This window comes from Cydia pomonella, chromosome 23, assembly GCF_033807575.1.
Source record: "Cydia pomonella isolate Wapato2018A chromosome 23, ilCydPomo1, whole genome shotgun sequence".
Taxonomy (NCBI): Eukaryota; Metazoa; Arthropoda; class Insecta; order Lepidoptera; family Tortricidae; genus Cydia; species Cydia pomonella.
In genome coordinates, this window is record NC_084725.1 from 11666592 (window position 1) to 11687807 (window position 21216).

Genomic DNA, 21216 nt, shown 5'->3' on the forward strand with positions numbered 1-21216 from the left:
TATAGTTTCTCTACAGGCAACATTATTATAGATGTATTATCGTCTTGACTTATATATCATAGTAATATTATTTAGACCAAGCACTTTGCATAAATTGAATAAACAGTAATTTTATTTATTATTAATAATTATAACAACACAATTTCTGTATTAAAAAAAAAATTGTCTATTGTTTAGATAGACTTATGTTTTGTGCCATGGTCACCCGAAAGCGACGTGGAGAAAAATTGAAATTATTGTCTATTCGCCATCAAGATGGCGTCATCGAAGGAAACCTATTGTTTGTGTGGTCAACCATATAATATTGGACAATTTATGATAGAATGTGACTGCTGTCGTGAGTGGTTTCACGGCAGGTAATGTGAAAAATATATAAATATCCTAGTGAAAACTTGCATGTGTGTTAAAAAAATAATGTTTCGTTTGACAGTGCACCACAGTTCGGCCATCACACTTGTGATGTTTTAGTGAATTTTTCATGTTTATTTTGGCTTCTTTAGGTCCTTTGGTCTTGGAAAAACAAGATACTGCACTAAGCTAAATATTCCGAGTTGTTTTTGCCCAAAACGTAGTGCATAACATTTGTTTACATGGTCCGTCGTCATGGGGCCTGCGTTCAGTGTAAGCTACCGAGCCCGCATCAAATTCTTTGTGTTCATATTAAGGCTTATTATTGTGCTATGTTAGGTCCTGTGTTAGCCAGGGCTATTGTAGTCCTCTGTTCTAGCTTAAATAATTTTCTAGACCTGAATCTGCCTGGTGAGTTAAATGTAATCACCTGTTGAAACAGATAAATATTGCCATGAACATCATATTCTCTTCTGGATATCGTATTCAATGCGAGCTCTATTGAAGGAAACTACTCCAAAATCATCAGTTATTATTGTTTGTAGCAGCATTATAAACTAAAAATTCTATTAATTAGCAAGATAAATGTTTCTTAAATAAAAATCAAGTTTCATCAGCATCAAACTAATACTAATTGAACTTGTAATATTAATATTACTTAAATTCTTTCTAGAAACAGCTATTTATCTTGACATATTGCACAATCATTGAATTTAGTGTGATTAAGGCATTTTTTCTGTGGTAAAAAACTTGGAAACTAATGATGACCTTGGTCAAATGTTAGAGCCTGTTTTTTATAGTTGTTGAAACATTGGTTAACTGGTGGTTTTTCAGACATACCTGCTCCTTAATGTGACCAATAAAGTGATTAACACAGTGACCAAAAGTTGTCTAGATTGAAGTCATTTTGAAAAAAAAAAATTGTCAACACATCACTATTGTACCCATGAGAAACTGGCATTGACTTGATAAGAAATTTACTATGAACCTCACAGCCACCCTAATGATTCCTACCTGTATTGTGAAATTGTTATTCCATATGATTTTATTTTTATTTTGAATATTACAATTTCTTTTTGTTTGGCATATTTTGGTTATAACAAACTCAATTTAATGGTTTGCAATAAATTGGGGCCAGAAATTAGGTTCTTGTGGTGGCCAACTCGAGGGCATTTTATCCCAAGTTTGAAATCTTGATTGTTAAACAAGTTATCTTTTAGCTACTTAGTTTAAATAGGCGGGTCCACACAGAGCGAACATATGGCTTAGGCGGCGCGCTCGCGCCTCCTCCGTGGCACGTCTACATTGGCCGTTTAGTGCGTGAGGAGATTGCCTCGCACGTATGCTCGCTCTGTGTGGACGTGCCTAATGAAGTAAATAATTTCTTGTTACAGCTGCGTTGATGTTAAGATATACCAGTCAGATGATATAGATAAGTATCACTGTCCAAAATGTGCACAAACCTACGGACCGTCAGTGTGTAAGTTCATTTTTTTACATTTATAAATTAATCAAAACTTTGTTTTACGGATAGACATGTAATCAGTTATAAATTGTGTATCATAAACCGAAAAATAAATTTGAATACGGGGGACCCCAGTTTGTATGATCATGTTAATATGATTTCTTATTTGCATATTACCAGGCCTCTGCAAGTAGCGATACATTTTTTCACAGTTAACCCTTTACCGCATACATAGCTATTAAAGTCAAATTTTGAACAAATATTTGTTTATGACATGAAGTAAGGGGTATACGCTTTCCCTCTTAAACCTCTAACTGTCCAGATTAAAGAAAATATATATTTCAAGCCTTATCACCTATATGTCCTAAAAATCTTGCCTAAGAAAAACATACTAAAAGATGATGTTGTAGAGTGGCCATTTTTTCCGTATAATAATTATGTAAGTGTGCCCTATAAAGGATTAATGCACTTTTGCATTGTCCCTTCAGAATCTGAATATGGTTTTACAGTATGTCATGGCATAGAAAATTTTAGTACAGTTATTTTAAAATATGCGAATACTTTCTCAAATCTCTTTAGCTTATAGTAAATAGTAACTCCACTGCAATGTTTAACCTTTGGTTCCTTTTACTTGTCAACAATGTACTTCATGTTATTCTTTGAAGAAAACTGAATAAATTAGTATAATGAATAGTTTGCTCTAAACGAGTACACAATGTTCCATGTTAAAATTTGTTCTTGACTTTTTCTACTATTATTAAGTAGTAAAAACGATGGTAGGATATTGGACATTCAAATTTTCTGTAGGTTGCATACTGTTTAACATATATTTGTATGACTTACATTAGCTGCAGTAGGGTTGCACCTTGCTAAGAGTCAAAACTATGTTAAGATGCGACCCAATCATCAGCCTTGTAAAGAAATATTCATCCAGATCATTTAAAATTTGTATGATTAAAGGCCTGTGCACACCAAGTGCGTCTGCATAGACGTGCATGATGTGTTTATGCACACACAGCTAGTGTGCGCTGGCCTTAAATTATGCATTGTGCTTTAAGAGGAAAGTGGATGATCGATTCTCCATATAAACATAGTCCTCATTTTCCTCCCTGGATACTGACATTATGGAAAATATTTTAGCAGAATTTTATTATGTATTTTGGTTATAGCTATGGCCGACTGATTTTTAAATTATTATAAAAGTTAGGAGTGAAAAACTGAATTCATATAAATTTTTAAATGCTCATAATTCTTATTATATTGAAAAAAATTAAATGGTCAGGCATAGATATGATTAAAACACATCAAATTGTGTAAAAATATTTTCAATAATGTTAAGGGCTTCTCGACACGATGGCCCAACGTAGGCCAGTCTTAGGGACGAAGCTATGCGGTGGAATGAGATAGCAATATCACTTGCTCCCTCTAACGCATAAATGCGTCCCTTGGACTGGCTTACGCTACGCCATCGTGTAGAGGAGCCATAATATCCAGGAAGAAAAATGGGGACTACGTTTGTTTGGAAAGTCAGTTTCGAGGCAGTCGTCCCATTTCGTCTTCTGGGTATCTAAAATATCCAATATCTTACACCAACCATCACTATGTACTGTACCCACTTAACAGCACCTAAAACCAAGTTAAATTCCAGTGAAAATACCCACAAACAACCACCGAGCAGACCGCTACGAGCTCGGGGCCGAGACGCGGCCCTCGCAGACCGGCTCCCCGGCCTGGGTGCGCGCGCTGGCCGCGCGGCCGCTGCGGCCCGCCCCGCCGGCGCTGGCCCGGCTGCAGCCCAGGCAGTTCACCGAGGAGTTCGTCCGGGACAATGGTAAGATAGCCTGGACTATAGCTAGCAAGGATATTATTATTAGGCTTTCCAGTGAAAATTTATTATAGCCACACCAAGATTGCTACGAGCTAGGGATGAGGTTCAACCCTTCCGGACTGGCCTGTTGTGTCACTAAAGAATTGCTTGACACTGGGACAATGATAAGCTGGCAAGAAAAAAATCAAATCGCAGATCACTGCCAGTAGCTTGTTACAAGCTTTTATATAACTTGACCGCTAGTATATGTGTATGTTAGTGTGGGTCAAATCTTGGAACCTAAACCCACTTCCAGATTGAGATGAAATTGGACGACAATGCAATATTATGATGACATGATGTTGATCTGATGATGGAGACAGGAGGTGGCCATGGGAACTCTGTGATAAAACAACGCAAACTAATTGTGTTTGGGGTTGTTCGAATTGTCTGGATGAGTATTAGTTGCCTGTGGAAAAAAGTACACTCAGCGACAAAAACTTGTACCAAAAATGATATTTTTGCCAAAAACTATTTACCTCTCACGACTAAACACCGCTACGAATAAGGGGCTCTCGGCTCTAGTCTGCTATCTGCCTATTATTGCTCGTTACATTTATTTATCACGTTGCTGTAACTCTTGAGGGCGTCCGCTAGCTGGCGCGGGTGCACGGAGCGGGCGCTCGCACTCGGGTGCCATTGTGGGTAAAATCCGTCGCACGCGCCCGCGCCAGTCATCGTTCCTCATTCTATTTTTCGTTAACCTGCTCACCCGCTCCGTGCAACCGCGCGATCTAGCGGGCGCCCTGTGGATTTTTTGTAAAATGTTTTTGTGAAGAGATAGACAACTAATTTAGTTCGATCGATATGATGCAGGAAAACCTTCTGGGTCAATAACTTCTTTATTGATAGAAATTAAACTTTCGTGAGGCATATTCTAAAATATTTAAATATTATTATTTGATTATTTATGTTATTAACCATCAACCAAAAATCCGTAGTAGTAATTGCGTTGATCGCGAACATACAGACGGACAGACGCGACGGGGGACTTTGTTTTATAAGGTGTAGTGATAGATTAAAACCTACTTCTTAAAAGTTGTATAATTAAATGTGTTAAAAAGTTTATCCTTTATAACAGGCTTCACCCGGCCAATCTTATTCACCACATCCGAGGGTCTGGAGATGGAAACCCCGAACCCCGCTACGTTCAACGCTCGTTCCGTGCTCCGGTTCTGCGGAAAGAACCATGAGGTAACGAAACCATATTACTAGGAATACTAGGCACCTTGTTTAATTAAATCAAATGTTTATTTTTCTTGTATATTTTTACTGAGGTGTGCCAATAAAGAGTATTCTATCTATCTATCTATCTTGGAACTAACTATACCTAGTTTTTTGATATCTAAGATATATAGATATATGTAAGTTGCAAAAAGGAGAAAGTAACCGCCGCCTCAAAAATGAAGTTGCGTATTTTTAGGAGCAATCTTCATGTTATTAGTTTTTGTGCATAAATTGTTACACATTTTTAAAATGCGTTTTGCGTTTAAAGTGCGACCTATGTTCGTGTTTTTTCTCTAGCGAGAGAGTCAAAACATTAGGATTCGAATCGCTCAAGTCCCTAGAAAAATACTCAAACGTATTGTTATCTAGAAAGCGGAACGGTCTTAAAAAAAAATCCGCTCTCTAAACCTACGGCACTAAGGGTCAGTTTCACAATGTCCAAGTAAAGTATTGGATAGCTAATTAGCAAATGTGACATTATCTATGAAAAGGGACCTTATTATCAACGATGCTCCCATATTATAAACTACGCCGCGCTACGCAGTGCGACATAAGCGCCATCGACAATAAGGTCCCTTTTCATAGATAATGTCACAAATAAATTAACTGCGAGATAAAATTTCCTGCACTTCATCTACCAGTTAAGCTTATTTTAAGATTGTGAAACGCCAACGATGACATTATTCGTCAGATAAGTGGCAAGTAGCTTATTCAGGACTCCTTGTACATTGTGAAACAGGGCCTAAGCCTGTTACGAAATAATCCCTATAAACAAATTAATTACATTATTTTTACAGGTGGAAGTGATAGACGTCCGGCGGCAGACCACACTGAGGATGCCTTTGGGCGATTTCGTGGAGTATTTCGAGACCCCCCCTGACTTGAGGGGGGAGAGGGTGCTCAATGTACTCAGTCTAGAGTTTAGTGATACCAAGTAAGTGGGGTTTTCGAATTTTTTAATATGTACAGGCTGTAAAAAAAATTGTGGGATCCGTTCAAGGGCATATTAGGTATAGTGGTCTGATATAGGAAAAAGTAGATTTTTTTTGATGCGAAAAAATAATAATTCTATGGAGCAGGTCATTTAAGTCTGCCAATTCTTCATACGAAGGGGTCATCCATTAATTACATCACATGTTTAGGGGGATGGAGGTGGTCAAGAATGTGACAAGGGGGAGGCAGTCACAAAATTTGTAACTTTATCTTCATTATATTTAACGACTAAAATGTCTTATAATTTCTGGAATTCGCCTAGTTTCAGAGTAGTCTAAATATCCTCATTGATAGATGTAAAAAAGTGCCAATTAACACTTTGTAAAAAGTATGGTTTTACGAAAAAAAAAGTAAAAATTCATTTCAAGTGACAGGTTTACTAATAACATTTCATTTTTATATAATTATATAATTACAAATATGTTTTGGCGAAATAGACTTTAATTTATTTTACAGTACATATGGTGCTACTTTACCGCACTAGTGCGAATATTAGCATATTACGTTACTGTGTCGTACATTTAAAGGGCCATATGTATTGTAAAACGTTGTACGATACATGTGCGAATAAGTAATTCGCAACTCGTATCGATTTAAAACACTCCCTTCGGTCGTGTTTTAATTTATCGCCACTCGTTTCGACTTTTGTATTTTTCGCACTTGTATCGTAATGTACTATTACAGTACATATGGTGTTACTTTACCGCACTAGTACGAAAATTAGCATATTACGTTACTGTGTCGAACACTTAAATGGCCATATGTACTGTAAAACGTTGTACGACACATGTGCGAATAGGTAATTCGCAACTCGTGTCGATTTAAAACACTCCCTTCGGTCGTGTCCAGGGCTCGGAACCGGTTTATTTATAAATCCCGAAATAGCCCACTATTTTTAATTATTTTATACTCTTTACGAAGGACTGGATCATGTATTTACGTAACAACTTCGCATTATTAGATAGTCCCATTAAAAATGAAATAATAAACCAAAGAACGAAAAAGAACGTAATTATACCGGTATTTTTTGTATGAAGAAAAAACCGGTTCCGAGCCTCGGTCGTGTCTTAATTTATCGCCACTTGTATCGTAATGTACTATTACAGTACATGTGGTGCTACTTTACCGCACTAGTGCGAAAATTAGCATATTACGTTACTGTGTCGAACATTTAAAGAGCCATATGTACTGTAAAACGTTGTACGATACATGTGCGAATAGGTAATTCGCAACTCGTGTCGATTTAAAACACTCCCTTCGGTTGTGTTTTAATTTATCGCCACTCGTTTCGAATTTCCTATTTTTCGCACTTGTATCGTAATGTACTATTATTCTCCTTTTGGCCTCAAAAATGCGCGGTTAAAATCCTCGTGTTTTTTGTTATACACCATGTGTACGGCGTTATATTGTACAGCGAGTTTGTCTGACTTACGGCCTCAATATCAGTACAATATATTAATAACGCAACTTATTGCAAGAGTACATTTATCTCGGCCATCAAAGTTTAAAATCATTTACCCAATAGTCTTAAGGTGTTAAGCGGACAATCAATCAATCATTAAACGACAGCTAAAGCAGTGGCTAATAGATCAAGTTTTTTACGATTTAAAGGAGTATTTTTTATTTAAGTCCGTGTAATTTTAGATGTACTTAATATAAATTTAAGGGACCTGTATATATATAATTGTGTAATATTGTGTACCCGAAAAGGGTAGCCGTTGTGACTCTGTATCATTTTAACATCTTGTTTGACACGGTAAACAATAAAGGAATTCTTTTTGACGACCGGTTTAGCCTAGTGGGTAGTGACCCTGCCTACGAAGCTGATGGTCCCGGGTTCAAATCCTGGTAAGGGCATGTATTCGTGTGATGAGCATGGATATTTGTTCCTGAGTCATGGGTGTTTTCTATGTATTTAAGTATTTATAAATATTTATAAATTATATATATCGTTGTCTAAGTACCCTCAACACAAGCCTTATTGAGCTTACTGTGGGACTTAGTCAATTTGTGTAATAATGTCCTATAATATTTATTTATTTATTTATTCTTCTTCTGTCTGGGCAGCATGGCGCCGCTGGTGGAGCCGCCGGGCACGATCCGCCGCCTGGACTGGGCGCGGCGCGCGTGGCCGGCGGCGGAGGCGGCGCCGCGGCCGGCCGTGCAGAAGTACTGCCTCATGTCGGCCGCCGGCTCCTACACCGACTTCCACGTCGACTTCGGCGGCACCGCCGTCTGGTACCACGTCATGCACGGGGGGAAGGTACTATTGCTGTTTTTCGCCGAACTTTTATTGACCGAATCTCACTTTTCGACCAACATTCGGCAAACTTTCAGTTTGACAACGTTTTACTTGGTAGAATTATTTAGTAGATTATTATGACATATAACCAGACATAGGAATCCGTGGGGCAAAATTGTTTGACAAGTAGGGAGTTCCTGTATCGATAAACTCGACTATCGATGCTAGTTCTATATACTAGTGATCACTCAAGGGTTTGCTTGTAAAAATATGTTTTTATTAAGAGTATAAAATAATTAAATAATAACTCAATATAACCTTCTTCGTTTTTAAGACAAGACAAGACAATTTTATAATTTTATTCATCCCAATTTTTTTCTTCGTGATTGTCCTATAGTTAAAGTAAACAACCAGAATTTGTTCCATATTTTCGGGTATTAAGCGTCTAAAATTAAGGGAGTAAAATTATAAAATTGTCTTGTCTTAAAAACGAAGAGTACTTTTGAGTTATTATTTAATTATTTTATACTCTTAATAAAAACATATTTTTACAAACAAACCCTTGAGTGATCACTAGTATATAGAACTAGCTTCGATAGTTGAGTTTATCGATACAGGAACTCCATACTTGTCAAACAATTTTGCCCCGCGGATTCCTATGTCTGCATATAACATTTGGAATACATTTCTTTCGCCAAATCGTTCATTTGGTTAAAAAAATAATACAATAACGTCTAGAAATTTGATGGAGACAAGATAGGTGCGACGACGAGCGAAGCGAGGAGAAGCGTCTTAGGTGAACGCGACCTAACAGCCAGAACTGATTTTTTTGCATCAAACGATGTTAGTTTACAAAAGTAAACTTTTTATTTTTCTTATTAGACTTGCAAAGTCATTCTGCTACCTAAAACATTGCGTTTTAAAAAATGGCTCAAAAATACAGTTGCTAACTATTAGCTTGGGACATATTACAAATTATTATGTTAATTTGCTACTTGATCATTCGGAGAAATGAAATTATGCGAAAAATTGGTTGGGAAATGACATTCGGCAAAATAATTTTCGGCCATAATTTAGAGAACCGATACAATTAACCTGCTTTTCAAACATTTTCGTTAGTTTGGTATGGCAAACTCGTAAATAACCTATTTGGGTATGCGTATGCGACCCACATATATGTTGGGTCGTTATTGACCACAGAAAACACTATAAAATCGTGTACATTACTATTTGAACCTTGGGGCAATCAAGATTAGTTAAACGCGATCTGACCATAGACAATTCGTCGGAGATATTGCAATACGGCGTAACTAACAGAGTTCGAAATTCAAACAACTAACAAGGAAGTTGGACCTTATTGAATTTGTTAGTTATGCGTCAAGACACTATCCCCGACGAATTGTCAATTTAAGCCTCATCACGTCCTTAGAGTCATAAATATTCTGTAAGAAGAAAAACTACCAGATAAGGTGTTATTGCGTGGTAATTTTTGCCATATACATAATATCTAAGTGTACCCTATAAAGGATTAAGCGTGAAACATACACATTTATAGTCAATTTTTTTATCCCGTAGACTAAGATGACATTTCATTTGTTGCTGGTTTTTTACGTCTTATAAATAGTGAGTGCTACAACCGGTACTAACCGAAAATAAACTATTAGGAATTACTTATATAGGCAGGCACACCATTTTGAGGCGTTTGGAAAGTTTGTATCCAGGTCTAAACACAATATTTCTAATATTTAAAAGCGATTTTATTGTAAGATTAACAGTCACCTCGAAGCTCATAATGCAATTTTTTAAATGTTTGAGTTGATTAGTAGTGAGTAGATTTTATTTATTGTTTACTTCCTATCATGTAGTGATTAGATTTCATTAATTGTTTATTTTGAATCTAAAATTATTTTAATATTTATCGGTTATTGACAAACCGAAATCAAAGATCAGCACTATTTGTTTTAGGCTGGTCACATTATTTCTACGTTTGACATTTGTGGTTGTCATTTTAGTCTACGAAATAAAAGAACAGCCTATAAAATTTCAAGAATTCCGTATTGGTCTGAGTACAAAAACACTAGCCAAACTACAAACCCTTTCATGCCATCGGTCGGTCTTCATTCAATATTATTTACGTTATTAGTTTTCCGCAAGACTATCAAAAATCAACTTTGACTAAAATAAATTCAAAATTGAATACAGAATATTAATTTTGAAACAAATGTGTGAAATATAATTTTGTTTTGCAGATATTCTACCTAATACCTCCTACGTCCACAAACTTGGCCCTCTATCAGCAATGGAGTGCTTCCAATAATCAGAACGAAAGATTCTTCGGTGACATGGTAAGTCTGTTTTACATTTATTCACTTTTAACTAATTAATATATATATACTACTCATAGTGTTGTGTTCCTGCCGGTGAGTAAGGTTGCCAGAGCTCAACGAGGGCGCGGGGTGTTAGGGTCGGCAACGCGTATGTAACACCTCTGGAGTTGCCGGCGTCCACAGGCTACGGTAACTCTATCAGGCGAGCCGTATGCTTGTTTGCCACCGACGTAGTATAAAAAAAATAGTATAGCAAAAGGAACTATTTCACTCCTAATTCAGAAATACAGAACTTTAATTAATCCACCAAAAGTTTTGATTTTTTACAAGCTTTTATTTAGTTTCACCTGACCGTTGTCTGTTTGTAATAAAATCTTGCAAGTTAAATTTGGCCCAATTCCCGGTTTCTGATGAAGCTGAAAATTTGCATACATAATTATGTAAGTCGAAGTCGGGTGACAATGCAATATTATGGTACCATCGAGATGATCTGATGATGGAGACAGGAGGTGGCCATAGGAACTCTGTGATAAAACAAGGTTACGTTGTTAACATATAACATAAAACAACGTAACCTAATTGTGTTTGGGGTTTTTAGAATTGTCTCGATGAGTATTAGTTGCCTGTGGAAAGAAAAGTACAGCCAGCGATAAAAGCTTGTACCAAAAATGAAATTTTTGCCAAAAACTTATTTCCCCATAGCACAATGGCCTAGCTGAACGGTGAAAGACAAAGGCATATAATTAGCTTCTCGACGTTTTTTATAAAACTATCGCAAAGCATTCTTTCTTACTCCTCTTGGCCGCGGACTGGACGCAAGCGGCGCGCGGCATATCAAGGCTATTCATACATTGGGCTCGTCCAAATGTATGAATGGCCTTGATTTGCCGCTCGCCGCTTGCGTCCAGTCTGCATCATTATGTCTTATTGCTTGCAGTGTAAAGTGTATGCACACGGTAGGGCCTAAAGTATATAATAAAATACTACTCGAGTTAAAACAAACTGCGAGCGACGAAAATTTCAATAAAAAACTTAAATCTAAACTGGTGTCTGATGCATACTATTCTGTCGATGCCTTTTTCGAGACCTAGCACTGTATCTAGTGAGTAAAACTATGTACATATGTGTATATATATATACATACAAAACAACTGGTTCGTTAACTCAGCCTTGCCTCTCAACTATGAGAAATATTAAATAATAAGACTTAGCTATAAGCACAATGGTACCTGACATGTAAAATTTTATTTTATCAATACAGTATTGAATTGAATTGAATTGCTTCATATCATTTTCTTCAGTTACCGCTATAGTTATTCGTTAACCTTTTAAACGCCAAGAACACCTAAAGTTGTCCTATCTAGTCGTGCCCACAGCGCCAAGGACAACTATAGGTGTAATGGCGGACGCTGTCAAAGTAACCTTCACACTTTCGAGTAGGGTTTACATTAGCTCCCTTGCGACCGGGATTTTGGCGTTTAAATGATGTTTGTGTTTATGGCATAAAGCGTTCAAAGGGTTTGTAGCCGCCGTGCAGGTCAGGATCTCGACGAATCGAATAAAACATATTCGAATTCAAACTCGAATAAAATATTTTTGTTAGGATGTACGAGCATTATTTGTAACTTCGTTTTGGCAACTTAGAATTTCAGATTTAGTTTAGTAATTGTATGTATTTAGGTTATATGGTTTTCATACTATATTTAAGGAAACTGTAGGTCTATAAGTCTATTACCCTATATTGTAATAATTTATCAATATAAGAGACTGTTTGTTTCTAAAAAAAAAAAAAACTTCGATTCTTAGTGAAGTGTTATATTTTTCCTAAGTCCTGGTTACAAGGGTTTAATTGCCAAAACGGTTAAATGTAGAAAAGTGGTTGGTTGTTGATATTATGGAAGATGATGAGAGAGTGCTCTTGCAATATTTGATCAGTACAAAAGGTGGTTTAAATTTAGGTGCTTCTAATTGGCCGCGATACAGAATATGTGGAGCGCTCCTATTGGTGCGTTTGAAAAGCCTCCGAATACTAGCCGAGCCCGACGGCTGCGTTTAGCTACTCTATTGGGAATATTTTTTTATAATAATAAGTTGCATTCGCAACAGGTTAAATAAATCAAGATTTATTGTGACGGGAATATAAAATACTACCCGACGCAATCGCAACCTATTAGCCGGTTTTCAGGCTTGGTTTTCACATTGAAAGCGAATCCGTGCGCCGCTCCGGTGTGCAAGCAGGATACCGCTACATACGTGCATATCGCTGTCACGTTCGCTCGTAACCGTATCACACACAACTGCGTTATTGTTACACTTTAACCCCCTTATTCATAATCGTCTACTAAAGTTGACTAGCCGCTAATAATCGTTTGTCCCTTTCCGACGTATTGGTATGATGGAAAGGGACAAACGATTATTAGCGGCTTGTCAACTTTAGTAGACGTTTATGAATCTTCTTTTTCTTCCTCGCGTTGTCCCGGCATTTTGCCACGGGAGCCTGGGACAACTAATCCCAAGATTTGGCGTAGGCAGTAGTTTTTACAAAACCGATTGCCATCTGATCTTCCAACCCGGAGGGTAAACTAGGCCTTGTTAGGATTACGTTTATGAACAGTGATCGGAACTATGGGAGTAAAAATTTAACAAAACTTGTTAAGCGGACATAAAATAGGGATAGGAATAGTATAGTACTTACAGCCATAAAAATACTTACATTCATAGATATTCGAATATTTTTAAGACTATAAGCACTCTTTACAGTACATATGGGGCTACTTTATAGCACTAGTGCGAGAAGTAGCATATTATGTTACTGTGTCGAACATTTAAAGGGCCATATGTACTGTAAAACGTTGTACGATACATGTGCGAATAGGTAATTCGCAACTCGTGTCGATTTAAAACACTCCCTTCGGTCGTGTTTTAATTTATCGCCACTCGTTTCGAATTTCCTATTTTTCGCACTTGTATCGTAATGTACTATTTTACGTCCGCTTGATAAGTTTTGTTAAAGTTTTACTCCCATAGTTCTGATCACTGTTTATGAATAAGGGGGTAAAATGTTTCACAGGTGGAATGGTACGGTACAGCAGAGCTGTGTGCCGGACAGACGCTCTGCATTCCTGGCGGCTGGATCCATGCCGTGCTGACTCCACAGGACTCCTTAGTGTTCGGCGGCAACATGCTGCACTCTTACAGCATCGAGATGCAGCTGCAGTGAGTACAGTCACGGTCTCAACCCCCGACATCCACACTGTTTAATAGGGTTGTTTCCATCTGCAAATCTTAGGGCAGAATTGTATCCCAATAAATTCTTTTGGATTATAAGAACATGTTAAACTACTTTTAGGGGACCTGTAATGACCATATTTTTGTAAATATTTAATTTAAAATATCTTTTGGCACACATCACGTGACCAAAATCGAAACGTCATTGAAGATTCTGATGACGTCACAACTCTCAGATTGACACTGTTGACAGTTAGGCGATAAACAACAAATGACAAATGTCAGTTGACAGTTCGTATCTTCTACGTGTGTATGAAGTTGTGTGTCAAACCGTAAACTGTGACGTCACACAATTCTCAAAGAGCGTTTTGGGCGCGAAAGCATCTGTCAAAATATATTTCGTTAATTTAACATATTTAAAGCCGTTTTTAGTATAAAAGTTGACTTTAGGGCACCTTTTAGTTAATATAGAACGTAATACAAGCGTTTCAAAAAAATGGAAACAACCCTATTGTTGCTTGTTAGGAACAGTTCCAGTCTCAATGAATGCTGAACCCCTGGAGCCTGGCATCCGTTGGCAACTGCCCGCGGGCCGGACCGTGGGCTGTCGCGTCTGGTGCCCGCGGGCCGGGGTTTGGTGACCCCTGCTTTAACACGTGCCATTAAGACGGGAGCTGACCGCTCTGAATAAAAGAAACAGGCTTTTGTTTAGATTAGGGCTCGAGGCAAATCATTTCATAAAATTCATACTATACTGTATGACTCAGATTAAAGAGAATTTGAAATAGAGGTGGATTGTCAAAGAAAAATTTGTAGCCACAGTAAATTTACTGCCATCTTTCGACACATGATTAAAACTTTTGGAACGCCATTTGAATTTGATCCTTATTCTTTCACTGGTATGTGTTAAATTTGCGAGCGATGGCGCCATAGCCTTTAGGTTGTGCCCGATAAGATGGCGCCACTTTTTGATATTTACCAAAGTATGTTAGTATGAATTTAATTAAATGATTTTTTTGGCTCGAGCCCTGATCTGTTAAACTAAAGCCTTTGGTTCTTTATGCAGAGCGGTCAGCTCCCGTCTTAATGGCACATGTTAAAGCAATGTCTTTAAAAAGCATCTATCGTTATAGCCTTAAGGTTCAAATTTATGTAACAGCTTATTAAAATTCTCTTTGCTCATATTTACATTTAATATTTTCGATCAAGCACCAATCTTTTACTCACGATTCCTTCCAATACGACGCGCACATACAAGAAATCCTTTACTGTCCATGCCGTCAAGTTATGGAACGAGATTCCGGTGTCCGTGAGGCAATCCCAATCTGTAGCATCACTCAAGGAGAAGCTTAAAAAATTGTGGCTTTCCGATACTTTGGTTACGACTTCCTAGTTCCATTGAGTACTTCTACTTTTTTTTTTTTTTTTTTTTATTCAGGTTTACTTTTCTTTTCCTTTACTTTTCTGGTTCGAATTCATATTTATTTATATTATATATTGAATATTTATTTATTTATATATATATATATATTATGTATGCATTATTTTATGGTTATTTTTCTATTTATGTATATTTGTATCAATGTGTATTCAAAACGTGCATTTCATTAATGTCAGTGATTGTACACTTTTGTTTGTGTTTGTCATTCATTCACCGTTACTTCTGTTTTACTCATTTCCTCAAAGGTTAACTGGAAGAGATCCCATACATGGATAAGTTCGCCTTTGTTGTATTTAATTTACTCTGTAACTGTGTTTTTCGTGTTTTTATTTCTATGTACAATAAAGTATACAGGGTGATTCATGAGACGTGAGCGGGACTAAGCCTACACAATCAGTAAATGTTAATGAACCGTTCATCATCATATTTAAGTAAAACAATCTCGCTTTATTTCTGTTATTTAACTTTTTGGGAAGGACAAATTTGATAATCTACAATCATGGACACCCTACAACACTTAATTAAGAAAGATAAAACCTCTTTAACCGTTATGACAGCAGTTTGATTATGAAGAAAACAAAATGTCACACTTGAGTGAGATACGATTTTTCAAAAGTAACCAGACATTCAATTTGTCACTTGTTATGGATAAAACAAAGAGGGTGACCATACATGGCGTAAATAAATTAAAACATTTTTTTTTGAACAGTAAAAAATAAAAGAACGTTAATCTCACAAATACTGGTACGAAACAGTTGCTTATGACTTACTGAATGCTCAAGCTTGATCCTGCTCACGTCTCCTGAATCACCCTGTATACATACAAACATAATATCATCTTGTATTTGTGTTCAGGATCTACGAGATCGAGAGGCGAGTTGAAACGCCGATAATGCTCCGGTATCCATTATTCGAGGCGATGCATTGGTACGCCGGCGCGCACCTGTTGACAATGTTGCGGAGACACAACGAGGAGACGCAGGTATTAACAATTAGCGAAATACGAAAACAAGATTTTCGTAAATCGTCTTTCTCGCGATGTCCCGGCATTTTGCCACGGCTTATGGAAGCCTGGGGTCCGTTTGACAACTAATCCCAAGACTTGGCGTAGGCTCTTTTTACGAAAGCGACTGCCATCTGACCTTTCAAACCAGAGGGTAAACTAGGCCTTGTTGGGATTAGTCCGGTTTCCTAACGATGTTTTCCTTCACCGAAAAGCGACTGGTAAATATCAATTTCGTAAATAAGTTCCGAAAAACGGTACCTACGAGCCGGGGTTTGAACCCGCGAACTCCGGATTGCAAGTCGCACGCTCTTACCGCTAGGCCACCAGCGCGCAAGACTTGTAAATAATCAATATATTATTGGGATGGAATCAGACACGTTGGCACTGTCTCATTTCCAACGGACTAATGTAAAAGCGGGCGCAGCGGTGGAAAGCCCTAAATGGTACAGAATGGTACTGCTAGAAAGTACCATTTTGTACTATTTAGCGCTGAAACTCTAGGTCCATGGGGTCCCAGCGCGCACAAGTTTTCCTAATAGCGGGTGGAAATAATTGTTAGCACTTGCTTGAGGTTCTGAGACGTAATTGTGTTTTTGTCAGATTTGAATTTTTCAAGGGAACTTTAGTAACGGTTTTCCTCAGGATTTTCCCCAAGTCGGGTGAGGAAGACAAGCTTAAAAGTTGCTACCCAAGCCTTAATATTTCAGTACCATTTTTCAACTCTCAATGCATTTTTAAGTGATGATTTTAATTATCCTTTGTATAGTTAGGCGACCGGTTTGGCCTAGTGGGTAGTAACCCTGCCTACGAAGCCGATGGTCCCGGGTTCAAATCCTGGTAAGGGCATTTATTCGTGTGATGAGCATGGATATTTGTTCCTGAGTCATGGGTGTTTTCTATGTATTTAAGTATTTATAAATATTTATATATTATATATATCGTTGTCTAAGTACCCTTAAGCGCTGGTGGCCTAGCGGTAAGAGCGTGCGACTTGCAATCCGGAGGTCGCGGGTTCAAACCCCGGCTCGTACCAATGAGTTTTTCGGAACTTATGTACGAAATATCATTCGATATTTACCAGTCGCTTTTCGGTGAAGGAAAACATCGTGAGGAAACCGGACTAATCCCAACAAGGCCTAGTTTACCCTCTGGGTTGGAAGGTCAGATGGCAGTCGCTTTCGTAAAAACTAGTGCCTACGCCAAATCTTGGGATTAGTTGTCAAGCGGACCCCAGGCTCCCATGAGCCGTGGCAAAATGCCGGGACAACGCGAGGAAGAAGAAGTTGTCTAAGTACCCTCAACACAAGCCTTATTGAGCTTACTGTGGGACTTAGTCAATTTGTGTAATAATGTCCTATAATATTTATAGTTCTAGTTAGTTAGTTTATGAACTTCAAACCATTTGATTAAAGTGTTAATAACCGTCATAGCATTTTGTCGCATTTTTAAAGAGCGTTCATGGGTTGTCTTAGGGTAGGGCGTAGCAAAGGAACTCCCATTTAAAGGTTATCTTCCAATTTTCGATTACTTCAAAATTCTCAAGTGTGTGAATTTATATGATTCCCACCGACGGGTGGAGTCGGGCCCCGTCGAAGCGCATTTTCAATGTGCCTATACATTATGTATGACAGAGGCGATGGAATCCACGCGGAACCGTCCGCGTCCGCGAGGAGTCGACCGGCTTGCGACCGGTCGGTTCGGTGGCATTAAAACTTAGCAGTTAATTTTAAGTTAACAGGCCTCTGTCGCTTTTTATGAATGAAAAATTGTGTTGTCAGGATGAAGACTTCACCCTTCATGAAGTCGGCGCGCGGCCGCCGGCGCCGCTGCCGCCGCTGCTGCTGCGCGGGGTCCGGATCCTCGCCACCGCGCTCAAGGAGTGGCATGCGCTGAAGAGTGTAAGTCACATCCACCACCTACTTCCACCACAACGGTTGAACCAGTCAAAATTACTGATAAAATGAATCGAACTATCATTTCACAAGCTTTCACCTGTCCCGTTGTCTGTAATCAAATCTTGCAAGTTAAATTTGACCCACTTCCCGGTTTCCGATGAAGCTGAAAATTTGCAAACAGGTGTAAGTCTGATGACAATGCAATATTATGGTACCATCGAGCTGATATGATGATGAAGACAGGAGTAGCCATTCGAACTCTGTGATAAAAAACACATCCTAATTGTGTTTGAGGTTGTTACTCGTAAAATTGTCTCGATGAGTATTAGTTGCCTGAGGAAAGAAAGTCAGAGATAATAAATGCTTGTACCAAAAATGAAAACTTCCTTCTCCTTCTTCCTCGCGTTGTCCCGGTATTTTGCCATGGCTCATGGGAGCCTGGGGTCCGCTTGACAACTAATCCCAAGATTTGGCGTAGGCACTAATTTTTACGAAAGCGACTGCCATCTGACCTTCCAACCCAGAGGGTAAACTAGGCCCTGTTGGAATCAATCCGGTTTCCTCACGTTTTTTTTCACCGAAAAGCGACTGGTAAATTTCAAATGATATTTCATACATAAGTTCCGAAACACTCATTGGTACGAGCCGGGGTTTGAACCGGCAGCCGGATTGCAAGTCGCACGCTCTTACCGCTAGGCCACCAGCTTACTTTGACGAAAACGTGTTGTCTTAAAAACTAATTGTATCTGTATATATTATATATTTGTTTGCAGACCGACTCTGCGAAGCGCGACAACGTACCCAAGTGCCTCAATTCTGGTCAGCTGGTTAGAGAGCTATGCAAAGAACTACGTACTCTCGAGAAACGATCTGCCAGCGCAGCAAACAAAGATAAGGTAAGGGCTAGCATTAATTGTATACATTACAAGTACAATTATAGAAAATAGGGCATTCATTTGACGTCTCCAAATTCAACCTTATAGTCTCCAAGCAAGGCTCTGAATAGGTTTTAAATGTACATACATATAATCACGCCTATTTCCTGGAGGGGTACGCAGAGACCACGGATTTCCACTTGCTTCGATCCTGACATACCTCTTTCGCTTCCTTCACTTTCATAACATTCCTCATACACGCTCGTCGGTTTAGGGTGCTCTTGACCTGGCCTCTCTTCAGGATATCCCCGATTTGATCAGAGAAAGTCCGCCGAGGACTTCCCCTTCCAGCTCCCTCTTCTACTTCTCCCTTATACACTCTCTTTGTTAACCTTTCACTCAATCTCGGTTTTAAATGTAGCGGTAAAAATACCGGCTTATTTTGGTTTTACTCCGAACTTTTGTAAGAACGCGAAGGTTTTAAGAACTTTATTGTAACCTTAATATACCGGTTTATTCGACGAGCGACTTGGCCCGGTGGTGTGCCGCGTAAACATAGACACCGAAATAGGAAGAAACCGGTTTTAATTGTTTCTAACCGGTTACTTTAACAAGAACAATCAATGAATTATATAAAAAATAAGTCGTTGAGTGGATCCCGTCTCTTGGCACTTGTGTGAAGTTATCTCTGTTCCAAACTTCCTTTCCCTTGTTTTATACAAGGCGTAAATCGCAATAATTCACGGGACGAATATATAGGTCATACTGAATATTTCGGTTTCGGGGTACTCGATTTTGGGGTGGTCCAGTAATAGAAGTTGCTCAGTTTGGCATATATATTTACCCCCTAAATTATTGCAGGTGACAAAATTTACACCCTGTAATTTATAACTCTTCCAGGACTTCAAAATCAAGAACCATACATCGCCTAACAAAGCGATAGCCAAAAAGCAGCCGGCGCCAAAGAAATCACTGAAACTGACGCTGCCCAAGCCGATCATGCATATGGCTCAGCCTGACGAATTTGCGGAGGAAAAAATATACGCGGACAAGTTTTACATAGAGAATAAAGAAGTCGTGTATGACAACAGGTATCCGCAAGGTAAGAATTATCATAACAGGGGCCGGATAACCCTTTCCTCTATTAAAGCTTTTCAATGGGCGTCCCTTTAAGACGGCTAACCCAAAAAAAGAGTTACCAGTTCGAACTGCTAGCCCATTCATTTTGATTTGATTTCTATTCCTGACCAAAAAACCTTACCAAACAATAAGACTAATTTTATTGTTTGGTAAGGTAAGGGATACCCCAACAAATTAGCGCTTTTTAGAAAATCTCTTATTGTTTTTGCGAAGCTTGCTTTAAATGTGAAGTAATGTGTGCTCAATGAACAATAATAATGAGTTAAAATAGTAATAATATTGGGTTAAATTAGCACGTTTATACGATAAAGGGTACCCATTTATAAGACTAACCATTTTGTAAGGGTATTGGGATACCGCTTAATCATATGGGTTAGCGCTTGGATAAGGGCTTTAAAAGCAAAATGAAAGGGTTTTGTTGGGCCAAGGGTATGGTGAGTTAAGCCTTATGCATAACTCAAAAGGGATAGCGGGCCGGTCCCTGTTATATAAAGGGGCGATTACCAGTTCGTCGGACGATATCGGCCTGTCAGTTATTCGCAATTGTCAGCTTTTGCGAATAACTGACAGGCCGATATCGTCCGACGAACTGGTAATTAGTGGGCCCCTTAATATTAAGATTAATACTTCAATAGGACTCAGATGTTTTTAATATATTTGGGTAATTTGGATCAAATTTCGATTGAACAAAGGCAGAGTTGCGGCTAAGACCTGCCAGGCTTCGTAACGGTTCAAATATGCCGAGCAAAATTCAACCGAAAATACGTGATAAATATCTTAAAAATAGAATTTAGAAGAAGACTCGTATGAATTATGAAACAATATGTATTGGCGACATATTTGATCATCAACAACTCGTTAGGGGTTTATTACTACCTAGTTAAAATTGTACCTCTTCGACCTGTAATAATCGAAATAATCTCACAATTCCGAAATAGTTAAACGCTATTGAGAAAATCAGCAAAGAAATACTGCAGGGCCTGTAGGGTTTCGCTCATTAAATTACTAACAAGTAAACCACATCTAGTTTACTTATTTGGCTGGCGCGATGACCCAAAATGAGTCTTGGTCACCAACACAAGATCACGCCATTTTGCTCGGTCCTGAGCGGATTCACGTCAGCTACGTTACGTAGATCTACCTCCACTCTAGTTTAATGTTC

The 21216-nt window shown here is 38.4% G+C and overlaps 1 protein-coding gene across 5 annotated transcripts in view; it reads left to right on the forward strand.

Annotated features, from left to right (window-relative positions):
• The first annotated feature begins 216 nt into the window (after positions 1-216).
• The window catches only part of LOC133530604 (lysine-specific demethylase phf2-like), a 42144-nt gene continuing 21144 nt past the window's right edge, over positions 217-21216 (forward strand). For 4 of the 5 annotated variants that reach the window (XM_061868586.1, XM_061868588.1, XM_061868589.1 and 1 more), the window contains exons 1-12: positions 217-356; positions 1743-1828; positions 3462-3644; positions 4762-4874; positions 5705-5841; positions 7968-8163; positions 10392-10487; positions 13540-13685; positions 15994-16120; positions 17923-18042; positions 18813-18935; positions 19815-20016. In XM_061868586.1, coding sequence (XP_061724570.1) covers positions 256-356; positions 1743-1828; positions 3462-3644; positions 4762-4874; positions 5705-5841; positions 7968-8163; positions 10392-10487; positions 13540-13685; positions 15994-16120; positions 17923-18042; positions 18813-18935; positions 19815-20016 — 1630 coding nt within the window. In that variant the 5' untranslated portion in view covers positions 217-255. The remainder of the gene's footprint in view (positions 357-1742; positions 1829-3461; positions 3645-4761; positions 4875-5704; positions 5842-7967; positions 8164-10391; positions 10488-13539; positions 13686-15993; positions 16121-17922; positions 18043-18812; positions 18936-19814; positions 20017-21216) is intronic. The other variant, XM_061868590.1, reaches the window with a different exon arrangement.